The 20,017-nt window shown below is 36.0% G+C and overlaps 1 protein-coding gene across 1 annotated transcript in view; it reads right to left on the reverse strand.

Moving 5' to 3' along the window:
- Positions 1-20,017, reverse strand: part of LOC105033579 (endoribonuclease Dicer homolog 3b) — a 60,959-nt gene that overhangs the window by 12,407 nt on the left and 28,535 nt on the right. Inside the window, 11 exon segments of the mRNA XM_010908443.4 lie at positions 5-481; positions 3,396-3,605; positions 3,690-3,889; positions 3,892-3,906; positions 4,082-4,179; positions 4,288-4,814; positions 4,912-5,186; positions 15,844-16,109; positions 16,247-16,462; positions 19,482-19,642; positions 19,730-19,922. Of these exon segments, the coding sequence (XP_010906745.2) occupies positions 5-481; positions 3,396-3,605; positions 3,690-3,889; positions 3,892-3,906; positions 4,082-4,179; positions 4,288-4,814; positions 4,912-5,186; positions 15,844-16,109; positions 16,247-16,462; positions 19,482-19,642; positions 19,730-19,922 (2,638 nt within the window).

Below are 20,017 nucleotides of genomic sequence, written 5' to 3' on the forward strand. Positions count from 1 at the left end.
AAACCTGGTAGCAGTAATCAAGTCCTAACTCCTGTTGAGATGGATGTGTGATGGCCTCCAATAGTAGACCCTTTATTGAAAACCTATAATTAAGTTTAGATTCCAACATTTCAATTTCATTCACTAGTGCAAGGTAACACCAATGAGATGCAATCAACTTTGCTCCTTTCACTAATGTTGTTTCAAATTTTACATCAATGCCCAACCATCTCATCAATGAAAACACAGCACTTAATCCACCACCTACATAGTATGCTCCTATGAGAGCTTCAACACAATCTGCAATAGTCTTAGAGCACATCCACCTGTGACCTTTGTCACAGGCCTTTCCTACCACAACAGTAGTCTCTTCAGTCATGTATCTTCTTTCAACGGGGACATCAGAAGTGTCAATCCCACAAATGCAAGGGAGGGGACGTAATGAAATTTGTCCAGGAGCAACCCAGCGCCGTGGATCAAATGCACTGTCCCGTATATAACCCTGTATTGAAAGTTTGTAGTTAAACAAAAAAAAAAGGAAAAGGACATAAAAGAAACATTACATGAAAATAATAAAAGTGCACCTACTTAAACAGATTGCTGCCAAGTAGGAAACACCCTATATGAGGCACTCAAATTCAAGGGCATAATTGGTTTCGGATTGCAGTTAATTTGCTGTAAGCTAATGGTAATTAATTTAGGACCAAAAGACAAAAAACTTTCATCTCTGAACTTGTCCTTCCTTGACGTTTGCCATCATGAACATTCATCTTAAGATGTGTTTGTACTTAATCTGTTGGCCCAGTCAGGTGGATAACTATAAAAACCAAAAGGTAAAATCTTATCAAATTTCTCTGTGTAAATTTTAACAGTTCCCTTCTAAAGCTTAGATATAGAGTCAGCATAAGCAGACCCAGACCATAAAAATTTTATAGACCCCCACTGCAAAGCATTTAATATTCGATTAACCATTTGTCTTTATTCAATTTCTCAAGAATTCTTGACATAAAATAGGTTAGACATAAGACAAAAATAGACACCGCAAGAACATTTCCTTGCTAAAAGACAAAAAAGGAAGATATTATCAATGCAAGAAAAAGTAAAAGACCAGTTCTATTTAGATTTCATTGAGTACAAGTTTTTGAGTGAAAGGACAACCATCAGAACAAATTGCTGTACACTAAAACAATTGACGATTAGTATCAAGTATCGACATGAATTGAATTAAGTTTTGTATGCAATAGTCTATGCCTGTTATTCATGAGTATTGAAAAATTAAAGGAATTCACCTACTTATCCATTTGCCAGACAGGCCACTGACATTAATCATGTTATTGTACAGAAGCAGTCTAGCACTTTAGCTTCATGCATTAGACAAGATACACACAAATTGCATAAGTACATTGCAAGAGTTACAGAAAATTTGAAACTAGAAAGCAAAACCATCGTTAAAAAGCAAGATGAGGTAACACAATGCTAGCCAGTGTCAACCTGACTAGACAAGATTTAACGTTGTCAATGAATTTAGCTTGTATCTTCTATAATGAAATCTGTCATGTAGTCAACTTTGTATGATGCCACTAATTTGAATACAGTGCCAACATTATCTAAATTAAAAAGATATATCTAGTATGGGGCATAATTGACCTACATTTTACATTTCATGTATATGTGTATTTAGTATTTACTATTTTAATACTCAAACACCATTCAAAGACTTTTTTAGAAGGAAAAAAAAATATTGCCTTATAAGTTTCGGACCTGTGGGATTTCAAATATTTTAGATAACAAAAAAAAGGTATGTGATTTTTGTGGTATTTTTCGCAAGGATTTAAGTGCCAGTATTTTGCATGCGCAAGCCTCTGGCTGGCAGGATGGTACTGTGTAATGCCACATCAGCACACCCACCAAAACAAAAAATTAAAAATACTCAATACCCATTTTGATAGAAAATTTCGAAATAATTAATAGGTTCTTCTACTGATCCGGCATGTACATGCCAACCAGCATGAACCAGAATGGGTAATTGCATTAATATACATATGAATGAGCTCAATCAAGAAGATTGAGTTACTCGGTTTTATATTGTATGTCACCAACATATGAGACAAAAGCATTTACCTAATTATCACGAATTTATTTGACCATAAATTATTTTATGTAGATATCCTTTTCTAGATTTCTGATTTATTTCTGATGCAGATTATTTTCTGATTCTTCGCATTACAATATCATTTTTTCTTCTCTTTGCTGGTTATGAAAGGAAGTAATTTTTTGAAAGAATATAGTGTGCTATTTCAATTTTGTTTGATATATACGAGTAGGTGGCTCAGTTCATCATAATCATATGAAAGAAAGTTAAGAAACAATTTAAAGCTACATACAGCACTTTTTTATCAATAATTTAGATATAAACAGAAGAACACATGTTCAACTACCCAACTCATTCACGTGAAAAGGCACAGGGAAAGTTAGTCTTCCTTAATGCATCATGAAACAATTTGAGATGATCACTTGCTCTCCCGCCAGAACTTAAAGCTGAGTTTTTACAGAATAAAACATTGTATACCATTATTCAAAATATGGGAGAAACCATCTGATATTAATATAAGTAGAGATCAACATATATACTAACTGTTTCTAATTGTCTCAATCTACTCCTTTTGATTTGTTATTTTCTTTGGTAAAATATTAGCTGGCAAACATTAGTGATGCATAATTAAAAAAAAGGTATATACAGTATGAGGAAAATGAATAAAGATCGTATTGATAATCAAAAGGCCTTATGGACTTTGTGAATCCCTTGCCATCTACTTTTATCATGACCCTTTCCAATATAGTTCCTCCCATATTTCAAGATTTCAAATCTCTCACCCTTCTTTGCCATTTCACCCACCATATCAAAATCACAGCCTAATCTTACCAAGCCCACTAGATCCTTTCCTCATGAAGCTGTTTGAAGCATGCTTGAATGGTACCAATACATGCAATAGATATTTAAGAAAGAAACTCTGTATGCAGCTGCCATAGGAGCAATAAGATATATTTCATAACAAACTAGGAAATGTTAAAAATTTGAAAGTAGCTTGTTAGCTACAATTATGCCAAATTTGGCAGTAAGTTGATACGGGCATGAAAAACAGGTGCAGAGGATTAGCATGGAATATTTGCAGTTCTCACCAGTTAACTGCACTTTAGCCTTGGCTTTTTTTTGTTCTTAAACGTAAACTTTGGAAATTGGCAAATGCCCCAGAAGTTATAATATATTCATAAAGTACTTGATTATCTGTGAGAAGCTTTCTGGGCAACCAGAAGTGTGAAAAGGTCATATACCTGTATGGATCACTGGTTCCCAGTTTATGAAGTGTCGAGTTACAAGTTGCCCAGGCAACCAGAAGTGTGAAAAGGTCATATACCTGTATGGAGCGACTGGTTCCCAGTTTATGAAGTGTCGAGTTACAAGTTGCCCAGGATCTACGATCGGATAGCTGCCCTTCGTGCTTCTTAGGATATCTCAAAAATAGATGGCAGCTCACGACATATTTAAACACCGAGTCCCCCAGCAGTTCCAAACGCTCCAAAGAAAAATTCTCACCACATCTCATAGTTGTAATTGCTTCTAAAATCTAAGCTCAAAAAAAAATCAAATCAATAAGCAAATATCCGTCAGCTAATATGTGAAAACAAAATATGACAATGCAAAAACAAACCAGAGAACTTGATATGCGAGAATGGCTATCACTAAAACCAATTTCTTCTCGAAGCTGGCTGGCCAGCATTAATGATTCCAAACGATGCATTACTGAAGGTAGTAAATAAAATGACTTCAATATATCGGTTGATATATCTATGTAAACCAAAAGTTCAGCAGGGACACGAGCATGAACTTGTTGTTTCTCTACCATCAAACTTGGCCAGTGGAACCATCTGTCACAACAGTACACACTATTCACATATCAAAACTGGAGGTCAACATTGCAAATTGCATTTTCATATAAAATACAACCTTTATAAAGCTATCATACAAAATCCAAAAACCATGACATATGGATGGTGTAATGAAATATTATTAGTAGATACATATGACACCCATTTCACAGACCATCAAATTTTGATTTCGAAAAAAGAAGATTGTGCGGGTTATGGCTTTGCTTTAGTAATAACAGTGGCTGTCCTGGGTATTGAAGTATAATATTGTACCTGTATTTGTGGAGAATGTATTAATAGAAAAATCTTCAGCATGGCAGCAAAGTGATGTGGTGTAAGAAACAACAACCAAAATTGTAGCCAAAAAGGAACAAAACTTACTTTTGGTAGTAATAGTCTATGAATGAAGCAAATTGTGATGGTTTGGCATCAAAAGACTCATCAAATGGACTCTCTGTAGTAATATCATCTATCACATCAAGAACAGAATAGATCCTCCCAGTATGAATGGATAAAACCACTGAATCTTTAAGGTACTCGGTCTTAAGAGATTTGTTAGCCAAGTGAATGATGTCTGAACTCTCACTTGTTGCTCTATAAGATATTGAACAGCTATCTAATGAACATTCAGGACAACAGTCACCATTTAGCGAGTATATATTTCTCAGATATTTCACCATGGATGCACATGCATCAATTGCCTTCCAGTAAATGTTTAGAGTACCATGATTTGTAAGCAACGAGGACTCAAGGGGTAAAAGCAAGTACATATTCAGAGAGCTCCATGATAATTTATGTCCTGCCCTAAACAGGAATTCTCTCTGCATTCCAGATGATCTAGATCCACTAAATAGCTTACCAAATAAGCCATTGAAAAAAAATTCTTGAAACAGTTTTGATTTCTCCACCTGAAACGCACAAGGATATAATTAAGGGTATCAAAAGTAAAAAAAACTTCCAAGAAATAAAAACTTCAAAATTACAATTAAGCTTATCTATAGAGACCTGATCTGAATTTAATTGGATTTTGCCACATGGAGAAATGGACGTCTTGACCACCTTGTTAGGAATCAAGAAGAGCTCCATTTTTGCACTTGCTACATCATCATCAAGTATTGCCTCAATTAAGAGAACAAATCCAGAATAGTTTTCACCTTCTTGGTCACAAACAAAATTTATTTTATATGCATTCAATGTTACATTATCAGGTCTGTGAGCCCAAGTTCCAGATAAAGCACGGACACTGATCATTCCATGAAGTTCTTTCCTTTTAGTTGTTCCTTCAAACATCCAAAAAAGAATAGCACAATATATTCTTCATAAATCTTATTAGAAAGTATAAAATGACTGAAGTTAAATATGTCCATCTGAATATGCAATCCTTTGAGTTTTTATGTTGACAAACATTTATAAGTTTCCGATTATTAAATTTGTAAAAGTATGTAATGGCACACATGTAAGTTTGATAACCAAATTTGTAAAAGCATGTACATTTGCCGCATGTACATGCACAAAGAGAAAGAAAGAAAGACCAGAAAAATGTGGCAGCGATGGTGCTATTGCTATGTAGGATATATTACATTACATGATTGCTTGCTTGCATATTCTATTTTTCTATTCACAACCCAAAATCAGGTGATGTAGCATGAGTGCATCAACAGCTATTGAGCCAATGACTAGAAGCTATTGAGTTATGACTAGAAGGATATGCAATGCTAATATGGAACCAATACAAGTGCAAAAAATTTAAAAAGAAAATGGAGCGTTCTGTAATTCAATTTGTTATTTGGTCCTCCAGGGTGGTGAAACTTCATTCTATGGAACTATGGATAAATGTACACACTGGTCTGAATATGATCCGAGAATAAATAATCATGGTCTATCTGGAACAAAATTTCTATCTCATGTATAAAATGAAACTACTTTAGACATGCAGTGCTTCAGTACAACTGCAGACATGCATGTTGATCCAAAAAAAAGCTACCTTGCTGTTCTATCCTACATGTAACTCCATTACAGTTAAGGTAGTAAATAAAAAGAGAACATTTCTGGATCAAGACATATAGTTTATCACAATTTACAGTAACTGAAAAGAATGGGCTATGCAGAAAAAAGTTACTTGATATTCTTAACAGGAATATAGAGGATTTTTGGCATATTCCACCCAACATTTTGCCCATATTGCATATAAAGATGTTGGTTATCAATATTTACAAACTGAACTGAATAATATCAAGCTATATTCCAACAAGCACCTTGGGTTAAAGTCCCATCAACAAAATAGAAAGAGCAATTATTGTTGGCATCAGGGGAGAGCAGTGGCACATTTTATGATGAAACTCCCCCAACTGGTCTATTTTACTTCCTCAATCCCCATTCACCTCCCTAAACCATACTCACAACTGGGACCAACATTGACCATCCAACAATAGTTTTCCACATGATCAAATAGCATATTCACTTTTTGGCTCCACACAGCTGATCATTGCCCCCTCCTCTCCCTTCCCAAATCCCCTTAGAGTTTCAAAGAATCCCTTAGGGTTAGGGTTAATCCCATCCTAATACGCAAAGAAGAAGAAGAAGAAGAAGAAGAAAAGCAGCTCAAATGGAGTAGTAGAAAGATGAGGGAGGAGAAGAGATTGGAGTGGATCTTGTGCAACTACTGCATGAGGTGGGACAGTGCTCTACTGCTGTGCCAATGCCATGTGGCTCTGCCTACCGAGTGACCGCCATGCACAAGCCACCAACACCATGGCCTGCAAGCAATCTGCTTTCTCACTTATGACACTGATGAAGTCTATTCATCTAACAAGTCTTGAAGCAAATATGTGGATTCAAGAATAATCACATAGATACTCATCCATTAGGAAGATAAGTACTAACATATTCAATGGAAGTCACAGATGAAATATGAGATCCTTCATAACATTTTAGCAACACAAGATAATTTCAATTATGAAGAAAGCAGTTTGGTCTTTTAGGCTATAATTCAACCAACTCTAATAGCTGCCTCAGAAAACAATGGCATGCAATACTTAATATTTTACAAAATGCTCTCAAATAAAAAATCATGTTAAGGGAGCCTTATCCCATCTATGTACGTTCATATTATACATCCTTCTTTGTCATTAAAATAATTCATTCTATTGCAAAAATATGAATCTTCTAGAAGTAGATTATAATACTTCGATAACATCTAAATATTTATCTTATTTTAAACTGATTTTTTTTTTTTTTTGAACACCTCTGTTTTCGCTTATTAAGAAACAGAGCAAGCAAATATTGGGGAAAAAAACATTTCCATCTTCTTTCACTTATTTTTCTCTGGTTATTAGAGTTGGACTTTCAGATATTAAGAGACCAAATAATTTGATTCTCAATATCTTCCCCTATCAAGCAATTCATTAGCCAGATCACATCATGACTAGCAGCTATAAGTACAGAATTGTGAATTGTCAATAATTTCTTTTTTTTTTGGGGGGGGGGGGGGGGGAGGGGGTGTTGGTGGTGGTTATTACCCATTCATTCTTGATGAATAATTATGGAAGCCACAACACTAGATCTGACCAATTGATAATCTAGATAGCAAGGATTAGAGGAATATCTACAAACTAAAACCAGTGCAAATTGCACTTGTTATCGCCAAAATAATCTAACAAGGACCACCAAAAGAATAAGTAAAATGGATAAAAGAATGTTAATCAAGAGAAGATAATGATAGAGGTACAGAAGAGATCCAAAAACTTTCTTAAAGATTTAAGATTGGAAAAAGAAAGAAGTAAAGATAATGGAATCTGTTCATTATTATTTTGAGCTTGAAGCCTTGGACTCTCGAAATGGTAGAGTGAATAAACAAACCAACTGAGCTCAACACAACTTTTTAAGACTCCAATACAGAAACCAACTCTAAAACACCTTTCAGGCCATCATTCCCTGGTCCAAAGTGGTTGAGATTGGATGGTGAAATGCAACAATAACTTGTGATAACAACAAAAGGATAAACCCTAGTCAAAAAGATGAATAAAGTATATTAGGGCTTTTTTGCTAAGTACGCTTATCTGAAGTACTTTGGCATAGAACAACAGAAATGAGTAATAGGTTCTGCAACTATCTCTATCCTACAAGCAAATGATCTGTTTTAGGAATTGCTAGGAAGTGAATGGATTATCTATAATATGATGTGAATGGCACATATCTCTTTACAAGTATATAACTATTATGTATGCCGAATCCGACCGAACCACCCGGTTCACCCGTACTAAACCAAACCGGTGTGGGACCAGGTCAGTTCAACCCTTTTTTTGAAAATCCACCTAAACCAGTCCGAACCAACCCGAACTGGCCTAAACAGGGTGGTTTGGTGCAATACCTGGCTGAACCATCCCGAGGGAAAAACAACCGGAAAATGAAAGCAAACACCGGACATGCAAGCTTCTCCCCACCTCTCTTGCTTTTCTTTTCTATTTTGTTCAACTTCTAGTATCCCCGAAAACTAAAAAAAACAAGAGATGATATCAAAATTTTTTATTTTGGCATGATTTTATCATATGTTGTTGATCTACGGATGATCTACATAATGATGCTAAAATCATTAATTTTTGTAAAGTATATAATTTTATAAATTTTAAATATATGAATTCAGATAAAAATATTAAAAAATAAAATCTGAAAAATAAGTATAAATTCAGAATATTGTTTAGGGACTACAAGCTACTCTCGACATAAATTTGAGGTCCATTTATGAAATTTTTGACACATGATGCGTATAATGACTTAGGCCTAGATTTGAATAAAATTGAGAAAAAAGTAGCTATTCATACATGCCCAGGGGTTTAAAAATATATATATAACATCTGTGGTAGGGTTCTACATGGACCTAAGCTCATACCCATTTTTGAAATTTAAAATTTAAAATCATTTTTAATTTAAATAAATAATCAAAAATATATAATTAATTCAAAAAATGAAAAATTACTATATATTAGTTAATTTAGAAGTATTTTTTGAAGTATAGAACAGATTTTTCTGAATTTATGATGTCTAAAAGTATTTTTAAATGTAAACTATTAAAAATTAGGAATAACTATGAAAATTGCATGTATTATATAATTGAGAAGTATTTTCTGAAGTAGAAAAAATTTTTTTAGAACGACGAAATTTTATTATTTTTACATAAAACTAAACTGACATGCTTGTCAAAACATGTAGGAATGGAACCATCAAAGAAGAAGGACACAAAGCATGATATTAGTTGAGACTGCGAGCAAATGCTCTTGGGTCAGTACCACTGAAAATGCAATTGGTGCAATATAGACTTCAAAGGATGGGCAACTAGATGGAAGCAATGCTTGGCTGGTGGTTATCCTGATAAGCTATATGCTGGAAATGTACAAGTCTAGCAGCTGATAAAGAAGCACTTCATTGATTTTAGAGCAACGAAGGAGAATGTTTCAAAGAAAAAGGCGGAGGTAGACCACTGAGCTATAAAGCCACCTTCCCATCATTTCAAGGAGTTAGAGCAGGCCTCCGCTCTAATTGAAGAGCAAATCCAAACCACCATTCAGACAAGCTTAGATGATTAGTGCAGCTTGAGGTGGTCAAACATAGGACTGCATTTGGGCCGTCATATTACGATTTGAGATCAGGCTTCAGAAGGACATCCTCAATTAGAGAGGCCATCAATAGAAATGATGACCATATTGCATCTATGCTAAAGGCATTTGGCAATAGGAAGAAGTCCTCTACAGAGATTCCACCAGAAGCTACATCCATGACTTGGATCTACATGCCTTCCCTAGTAAAGATTCAAAACAACAGAAGATTGACAGTATGTTGGAAAAGATCAAGAAGAGGGATATGTTATGAGCTATTGGATCCTGATTTCACTTGAGCTGTATCCCAACGAATGCAACAGGCAGCACATATTATTGCTCTGCCATTGCATCCATATAGACTGTCGACCTAAATATACATCCTCCATGACAGAAGGATACCTACAATGAGCTTCTTGACAACAACAAATGGAGCTACAAAAATAGATCGCATCTTATCAGAGCAAGTGGCCCACATGAACTGACAATGATGTGTGATGGTTGAACCGGTCCTACCAGGCAGAGTATCATCAACTTCCTTACATATTGTGATGGAAAAATATTTTTCAAAAATCAATTGGTGCTTCAAATCATGCACATGATGCTATATACATCCTCAGATTGATGGAGAAGGTGATTGATCAGATACAAAGCAAAATATCATGCAAGTTGTCACCGATAATGAGCCACAATATAAGGCCACAGGAGAAATCCTGATGGAGCAGGGACTGCATATTTTTTGGACCTTATATGCTGCACATTATATTAACCTCATGTTGGTGGATATTGAGAGACTCCATAGTATGCAGTAGGCAGTGGAGTCAGCACAAACTATCACTAGATTCATTTATAGCCATACATAGATCTTATCACTGATGCAGGGATACATAAAGGGAGAGATCTTGAGATTGGATATCGCACAATTCACTACAAACTATATAGCACAAGATAGCCTTCTTAACAAGAAAATAGGTCTGCATAAGATGTTTGTCAATGCCGAATGCAGGAAAGCAGATATGTAAGGGTCAACACTGAGGGAAGTACTATTGAGAACTTAGCGATGAGATAAACATTCTGACAGCCAGCTGAAAAGATAGTGAAGGCTATTAAGCCTTTGTATGAGGTGTTTCGGATCATGACAATGAGAGATACCCCAAATGGACTTCTTATATCACGTGATGGAGAGGGCAAAGCATCAAATCAGAGATGCAAATCCAAAACATGCTCAGGAGTACATCAGTATCATTGAGCAATATGGGATTACTAGATGGGTGGGGACTTGCATCTAGCATATAAGCAAGAAATCAAGAATGCTCAAGAAATTTGACTGCCCTTGTACTTCTACAACTTTATTTAAACAATTACAAAATCTATTTGAAGCTTACTACCTCAATCCAAGGTTACAATACACCGTATATAGGATAGACATAGACGAGGAGCTCCTGACCGCCCTATGTAATATGATATACAAGATCCAGCCTAATTCAGGAATGGCAGCCATGTGTCTAGAAGATGTAAGTGGCATATTTTTTAACTTAACTCTATCTTCAACCAGTAACATATTATAACAAGTATATTTTTCAAAGACGAAAATATTTAGGAAAACTATCGTAAGCAAAGAAAAGAAGAATCCAAATTGATTACATATCAATGATGACCACACTTACTTGATGCTACATAGCTAATAATATGATATAAGCTTATATGTAATTTTGCACAATGCTTTTACAGCTGAATAGTGGATTCATTTTGGTTTATTAACAAAAAATCTGAAGCGAGTTGCCATCTGATTCCTATTCCATATGGTCCTCGAGTGGTTGTGAGCGTAATTTGGTTATCTTTGTCCTCATTCATAGCAAGCAAAGGAATCATTTGACATAGAAATGCCTCAATAACCTTGTATATGTTCACTACAATCTAAGGTTGAGACCAAAGTGCATTCAAGAGGAAGTTGAGCAGCTCAAACCCAATGATAGATGCTTTTGTTCATGATGATGAAGATCTAATGATCGGATAGTTTGAGGGCTAACAATAGGAGCCAGAGCTTAATGAGCCAGGATCGCCTCCACGACCAATCAGTTTTATAGCTAGCAAGGCTATGATTGATGCTAAGAGATAGGCAAAGGGCAACATTCTAAACAGGTTTCCAACTGATCAATCACAACCAAAGGGCTTCCTAGAGAGTCATTTATCATGTCTCGTCACAGTACCTAGTCATCTCTAATAGCACAACATCCATCCTCCCAGCATAGCTAACCAAAACAGGGCACCAAAGGGTAGGCAGCTACTCAGTGCAAAGACAAAGGAAAAGAAAAAGTAGTTGCAGCCCCGATAGAGAGAGTAGAGTTAGTCAACTCAAATCAAAGGCCAGGGGAAGCAGTGATAATAGTTTTGATGGTCGTGGATTTAGTGGCTAGAGAGGAAGTGGAGAAACCATCGTTCATGAGATGCAGCCGCAGGGTGATCTTTGATTCACCAGTGAGTTCCAATTTATGCATGCCACATAAGACAAGGACCATAGTGCATGACCTAATAGAGCCCATGAGGATATGATTGCATATAGAGGACAGATTCTTAGAGGTCATTCAGGATACAATGCAGCTATAGATGACCTCGCATGTGTAGGATCTATGAACTTATCAGATTTACTCTTGTATTCTGGATTCTATTACCTGCAGCCACAAATAGCTTATGATCTATACAGATATGGGTGTTAGATGTGTGCCCTAGATGCCAGATTGGCTGACACATTCCTGTACAAATGTAAGGGCAAATTTATAATTTTGACTATAAATGAATAAAAGGGTTATTCTACTATCATTTATTACATTGTGTCTGTGATATATCCTTTGAGTTAGTAGGAATGTTAATTCATATTTTCAAGAGTTGAAAATTTAAGGCATGAATTTACATAACTCATAAACAGCTCCTGACCATAGGATCATCACGAGGATGGTGATCGATCCGGAAGGTTGGTGTACGATCGCTTCCTTAAGGTAGATGTGTCTTGAGTCTACGGTGTGGAGACACCGGAGCGAGAGTACAGTATTCGTTGAGAACGAGAGTATTGAGCGTGACCACCTCGAGCAGTCATAAAGAAGTCTACCTTCTCGTCGATGACTAGCTCAATGCTGCAACTGTGTCTAATTTTTGACCTGAGGTATATCAACAGTTCACCTTGAGTGTGTTATAGTTTGACTACACCATAACTCGGTCTCCTAGCCATTCGGAATTCTGAGGTGTATGTTGGCTGTAGCATATTCATTGTAGGAACCAGATTGCACCAAGATGGGATCTATCAACCTCGGTAGATGAGAGGAGTAGTCCTATGATGATCGAAAGATTGAGTCCTTAAGCCCATGCCATGGCAGAGTGAAATAATGGAAAAGAGTTTTCTATTGGGGTTTCACATCGGACTCGAATGATCGATTGATTCATATGACTGATGTTGGGTTTGATGAGTTCACCTTAACCGTAATTCAGTCAGGACTCATGATAGAAACTCAATCACACGGTAGCTGCACCGAGAGGTTCGTCATTTCTGATGGGTTGCCACCATATACTGCTAGGTGTCACTGGTGGATTTTGGGAGCAATTGGAATGATCTTGATGATCGATCATTCTAATTGTCTGAATCAGAAGAGTTCTGATCCATCAAAAGGAATTTTGATGATGTCGATGATGAGATCACGATATGTCTCATTACCATACGGAAATAAACCTAATTGGATCACACAAACAAGAATTAGGGTCTGGATGTCATCAATTGAGCTAGCCCAGTTCGATTGATTTGGATTAGATCCAATTAGGTTCAAGAAAATCATGCTACCACACGATTGAGCCTAACTTTCTCCTCGTGCAATCTTTTTCATCTCGATTGAGCAAAATGTGATTTGACTCACCCAGAGAACCTTGAGAAAGTTTCTCTCAGTCTAACTGGAGTCAGTCCAGCTCAGAAAAATCTTGTCTTAATTCATGAGATGAATTTAAGACAACACCTGCTAATTCCTGTCACTGCCATTTCTGTTTTAGGACATCGGTCAAACGTTGACTTATGGATCTTAAACTGAAGGCGACTTGACAAAAGGTTATTAGAGAGTTTTTGTAGAGTGTCCACCTGCTAAATTAAGCCTCAAAGTGGGCGCCAAGATCAGATTGGACGTGCGCCCCAAGTGGATAAGGATAGTCCCATGAGATGAGGACTCTGATTTTTTGATCGACTTGGACTGTGGGGCACCAATCTCACTGTGCTTATCCAGTGTTGGCGCCAACAGTGGTGGAAATTGAGGGGATTCTTATCTGATATGATCAGATGATTCACTTCATCAATCAGAATTTTTCAGAATTAATTAAAATTTTTTGATTGATCGAATGATGTGGCACTGCATGGCATAGCAGGATCTATTTAAACCCTGTCTTCACCTAGGGCTGAGAGAATCTGCTCAATACCCAGCCAAAACGAGATTCCCTCCACTTCTCCATGTCCCCTCTGCTCCTCTCTCTCCCCTCTTCACGTCCAAGAAGTTGGACGTCCATCTGGTGCTTGTCCAAGGCGTGGTGGCTATCTGAACAGAAGGCTGCAGAGATTTGTCGAGAAGCTGCTGCTCCAGCTTCAGAAGATCTTTTAAAGATCTTCCAGATCAGATCCAGATCTGATTTTTGGAGCAGAGATTCGCAAGGAGAAGACGATCCAAATCCTACTCGAGTGGATACCGATAGAGGCCAGACGACTGCGTGGCTATTTTTGAACCTCGGGCATTGCTGCGATCATCTACAGGTAATCTAGTTACCCTAGAGGTATTTCTCTAATCCTCAAATTTTAGATTTAATTTTAGATTAAATATCAGATAATAAGAATCAAATCTAATAGACCTTAGATCTGAAATAAAGTAGAATAATTTTTTTTAAAAATTATCGTAGATCTCATTAGATCTGGAAGATCCTATAAGAAAAAAGATGGTTTTCCTTCAATGGGTTGGTACATCGGAGACATCATCTTCCAGTGCTACTATTCTATACAGCCCGGAACATCTTATGAGTCGGATTTTGTTGCCAAAATATTTGGATGGGCCCTTCCACGTCATACTATCAGTTCAAGGACACCTCTTAGAGCTAGAACTTCAGTGGAAGATTTGAGACCAGTTACAATTCATCGCACATACCTTATGAGATGAGCGTACAAGACTACAATGCTCCTTGGTTAAAGGGATAGACTGATGTTTCTCCTGATTATGCAAATGATTTGGACATTTATAGTGACATCGATGCTCGACGAGATTCTAGAACTCGGTATGCATATTTTAAATACATGCAATTGATTGTATAATTTTATGGTTTGTATCTTCTTAATTCATTTGAGCATATTAGGCTTCAATAATATCTAGTCCTTGTAAGGTTGTTCCTTGGCTAGTCCTTGTAACTTGTAAGGCTTTTTTTTTTTAATGAAACGTCATCAAATTCAGATCCACATGACACACAATTAAGGGTATGCCAGAGTGATAGAAACATCAAATAACATTAACTTGTAAGGTTCCTTTTAAAGCATCATGTTAGATTTGGATCCATGTCATGTGTAATTAAGGGTGTATAAGAGTGATAGAAACATCAAATAACATCAACAAACATCAATTTGGACTTAAAATCATCCAAGAAAACAAAAACATTGATTAGACATCTTTCAAAAAAATAAAATAAAAAACAAAAAAAATGGCGCACAAGTTCCAAATTGGCATGCCTAGCCATAAAATGTGTCAGTATGGTACCAAACCAATATAGTACCGAACCAGTTGCCGACCGATATGGGTCCCAGTATCAGGTCAACGAACCTTGATATAACATGTTCTAGGCTGACTTGTATGCACGCATCTGATTTATTAAGTTTTAACTTTTTCTAAAAAAGTGCACACCCTTCAGCATACCATATTAACAGTAAATAACATATTTAACAAGCAATACCCAATATGAATTGCTAAAAAGCCATAGAACCTTGCAATATAATTATATAGAATTGATATCACTTTGTGTTAGCCTTGGTATGATTTTCTTTAGAATTTAATATCCATTAAATGTATCATAATAAGTTGTGATGCATTTTTGCAAGATGATGCAATACCATGACTGATATATACTTCAAATAAGAAAAGGATACACCTGAGACAGTCAATTTAGATAAATTATCCAGGAAACATCCAGAGAGAAACAACAAAAGGGATGTTTTTAATCTGATGTGTCTTATTTATTAGTTGGACCGTCTAGTCTGCTAACCATATGCAACAAGGATCAATCTGAAAATATGCATCACTGAAGAATATCCCTACGTTCAAAAAATAGAAGTTGCATAAGATACCTGCCCCAGAAGCATAATCTTTGTTTATTCCAGCAATATCAGTCTCCAAAGGCTCTTCAGGAAAAGGAAGAAGATGATCACTGAGTGCACCCAACTCATGCAGTTTTTGGCAGGCCTCTAAGGATGCCAGCTGCTTTGCTAAGTTAGAGTTGCCACACAGAGGACCTACTATCGTTTGAAATGCTGCATTTGGAGGTAAGGTCAACACACACTCGAATAAGCCATCTTTCCCAAGTAATTGGAAGGATGGCTTTGGGATGAAATACCTATAAAATGTGTTCTATCAATTATAAGATAGAAGCATATTATACATAAGCATCAGGATCAAAATAATTTGGCTAAGCAAGTGTCAAACTAAGCATAGCAATCATTCCAAAGAGAAACAAGAGAGATTTACTTATACCTGTCTTTGGGAAGCTTGTCACAGTATTTATAGATGAGGTTAACACTAGAATCTGCAGTAACTGTTGCCCCTGTTGACTCAACACAATATGCATCCTTATGTTCACAACAAAGTTTGGAGATAGATGTCTTATGATCACTATATAAAGCAGAACTTGTCATCAAAAATTCACTTCGAATAATATCAAACACGTGATCTCCTTGTTCAGTATTTCCCCTGCTGAGGATTAATTACATTAGAACCAACGTAACCAAAATCCACCTCCAATAACATAGAAAGGCATCAAGCATGCCCTCTAACAATCAACAAATTAACTTTGGTACCATAATACTTTGTAATTCAAAAGCAATTAATAAAGTGCTAAAGAACTCATAACTCGAAAAAGTTTAGAAACATGAGGGTTAGTAATCATGCAGCAGTAAATGAGTTCTGATACCAACAGGCATGATAATTTAAAGAGAAAATTTAATTCCATGAAAACAACTGAGAACCTATAGCATCCTTTTAAATGGAATATAAAAGAGAAATCCATTGAATCATACATTATTGGAGTTCTGCAAGGCATGCTTTCCAAAAACCATAAAAAATAGAGTCTAGTCAAAATGCTCACTGGTTAGTCAAAAGTGGACAATGGCTATTAATTATAAATTAGTTTTATTTGCATGACTACAATTCTCCAAGAATATGAAATAAATATGGTATGCCGAACCAGGCCATCCAGTTCATCCCATTTCGAACTAATGCAGAATTGGCATGGTTCAGCCAGTTTTTTCAAGAAAAGCAACTGCTCCAAACCGGGCAGGTCTGGAGCACAACCAGTGCGAACTGCTCTGTTTGCACTGATTTGGATTGGCTTATACCCCACCCTCCCCCCTCTTTCAATAATAGAGAGGCCTCAGAAGGCCTCTCAAGCCTTCTAGCACCTTTCTTTCCTATCTTTTTCGAACACCCCCCCCCCCCAACCCAAATTTCCCCAAAAACTCTGGGATTTCAATGATTAAAGGAGGATCCAACCCAAAACAAGGTAAGATGGCTCTGCCCACCTCATTCCTTCCCTCATTTTTTTCAACGTTGAAAAATGCCGAGAAAATTAGAAAATAAGAGGCCATGCCAAAATTTTTGATTTTATCATGATTTCATGATATGCTAGAGATCAATAGACAAAAATCTTTAACTTTCATTAAATCTATAATTTTTAAACTAAAAAATAGTTTTTTGGATTAAAAAAGTAAAAAAAATAATATAAAACCTAAAAAATAATGCTAAAATTAGAAGCTTAATTAGGAGCATGCAAGCTACTATTGACCTAAATTTAGTGCCCAGTTATTCAAGTTTGGATCCATTATATGCACAATGGTCTAGGCCCAAATTTGAATAAAGTTCAGAATTAAGTAGTTTTTTATGCATGCCCATGGGCTTAAAAAATTATATGATGCATCCATGATAGGGTTGTACATCTGAGCTAAAATTAATTTTTTTAATTTTTTAATTTAAAAAATATTAAAAATGTATAATTAATGCAAAAAAGAAAAATTAGTACCACATATTAGATAATTTACAAGAATTTTCTGAAGTAGAAGACATCTTATTCTGAAATGATGATATTTAAAAATATTTTTTAGTTGAAAATATACAAATATATAAATAACATAAAAATATGAAAAATTTGTACTATGTATCAAATAAAATTCAGAAGTATTTTCTAAAATAGAAAACATATTTTTTATAATAATGAAACTTTACTATTTTTAAACAATTAATAAACTGATGTGCTTGATAAACTTGTAAAAATGGATCCATCGAGGAAAAAGGACTCAAAACATGATATTGTTTGAGATCATAAGCAAATGCCCTCGAGTCGATGCCACTAGAGGTGCAGCTAGTACAACACAGAGTTTAAGGAAAGAGGGATAACCAAATTGAAGTAGCACCTAGCTAGTGTTTATTCCAACTATCTATGTATCTATGTATTGAAAATACTCATAGAAGGTCCAGCAAATGAAAAAGCACTTTGTTGATTTTAGAGCAACAAAAGAGAGGGTTGACAAGAAGAAGACAAAGGTGGACTGCCGAGTGGCAGAGCCATCTTTCTATCACTCCAAGGAGTCAAAGGAGGCCTCCACTCTAAATGACAAGGAAGCATAGATCCAGGCCGCCATTCAGGCGAGCCTAGATGATCAGTGGCAATAGGATAAGGTGGCCAAGAATAGGTCTTGATTTGGACGGTCACACTACAAGTCAAGCCCTAATTTTGCGACTAACGGACAGATCCAGAGTTTAGGAGGGCCTCCTCAGTTAGGGAGGCCATTGGTAGAGGCAGTGGCCATATTATATCAATGCTGGGGGCTTTTGGCAACAGAAAGAAGTCCTTCAAAAAAATTCCACCATGAGCCACTATCTATGATTTGGATCCACAAATCGTCCCCAGCAATGGAATTAAGGCTTCACCTGCTTTAGCAAGAGGCTATAAGCAACCTCAAGGATATAAGAGAAACTTTTGAATATGTAGTTTTATGCAAGTCATTTGCACTCTTCAAAATTATATGCTTTGATCATTTGCAATATCTCATTTCTTATAAGAAAATATTGATGTTCATGTTTTGGTATAAAACTCTTCAGGTCCAAGCTTCACCTTGAACTTCTCGATGACAAGTTGATTCGTGCAATGTTCTAAAACGTCATTGGCAGCTCGAATTCTTTCGCTTATGGTAAAATTACTTATTAAGCTGTGTAATCTCACTCCAATTATTATAAAATCCTTTCGAAATGGCTAGTCATGGCTAATAGTAATAGTGGAACCTTCTGATAGAAGTTAGTGTTTTTTTTTTTTTTTTTTTTTGTGTGTGGGGGGGGGGTGTTGGAGTTGGGGGCTAAGACAACTCAGTGTTCTGGGATTGCTTTTTAGATCAAGTGATCATTGAAGCACCTTCAGCAAACTAGTAGTTTTCTTTTTATTGTTGGTCCCTTTATCTTTTTAAGTGTAGTATTCTGTAGAACAGACAATGTTTGGACTTAGAAGTATTTATACAGTGGTTTATTCAGGAATTCTCAAAGTTAAATTATAACAATGCAAACATTACACAGAATTTTCAAATACTATTTTTAAAGAATCATAAACTAGGAACTAGTAAATAGATTATGGACAAAGCAAAAGATATAAAATCAATGTATATCTTGAACAATGGAGACAGACAATAAACACCGCTTTAAAAAATTTTAAACAATATGCTTCTACCTTTGGATCATAAGGACAAAATGGGAATCAATCTGTCGTGCTCGGCCACGAGACTGGACATAACTACGAACTGTTTTGGGCAGGTCAAAACGTACCACACAAGAACAATTAGGTACATGAATTCCCTCTTCAGCTACATCAGTAGCGAACAAGAAGTTTACCTGCAATACTTTTTTTTCAAATTTTATAGATAATAGAAGTAGAACCATATAGGTTATCCAAGTTAATTTCATGATACCATATCATACCTCCCCAGCTCGAAACATATCTAGAGTGGCCTTCTGCATTTTTGGTGATAAAGCATCTTTCGATGAATTCCCACCAGTTAAATAGGAGATTGAAAAATGAGATAACTTACTGATCCTTTTCATGAATCGTTCTATCACTTTAGCTGCTATAATTCTTTCTACGAAAATTAGACAAAGTAATTCTTTAGATGACCTGCAAATCAAAGGTCAAAATTTAAGTTTTGATGAACTGTTGTAGACTGAACGATTGGTGAGTGAAAAGGATGGCATAACAACTGATGATTCTTA

The sequence above is a fragment of the Elaeis guineensis genome, chromosome 4 (assembly GCF_000442705.2).
Source record: "Elaeis guineensis isolate ETL-2024a chromosome 4, EG11, whole genome shotgun sequence".
Classification (NCBI taxonomy): domain Eukaryota; kingdom Viridiplantae; phylum Streptophyta; class Magnoliopsida; order Arecales; family Arecaceae; genus Elaeis; species Elaeis guineensis.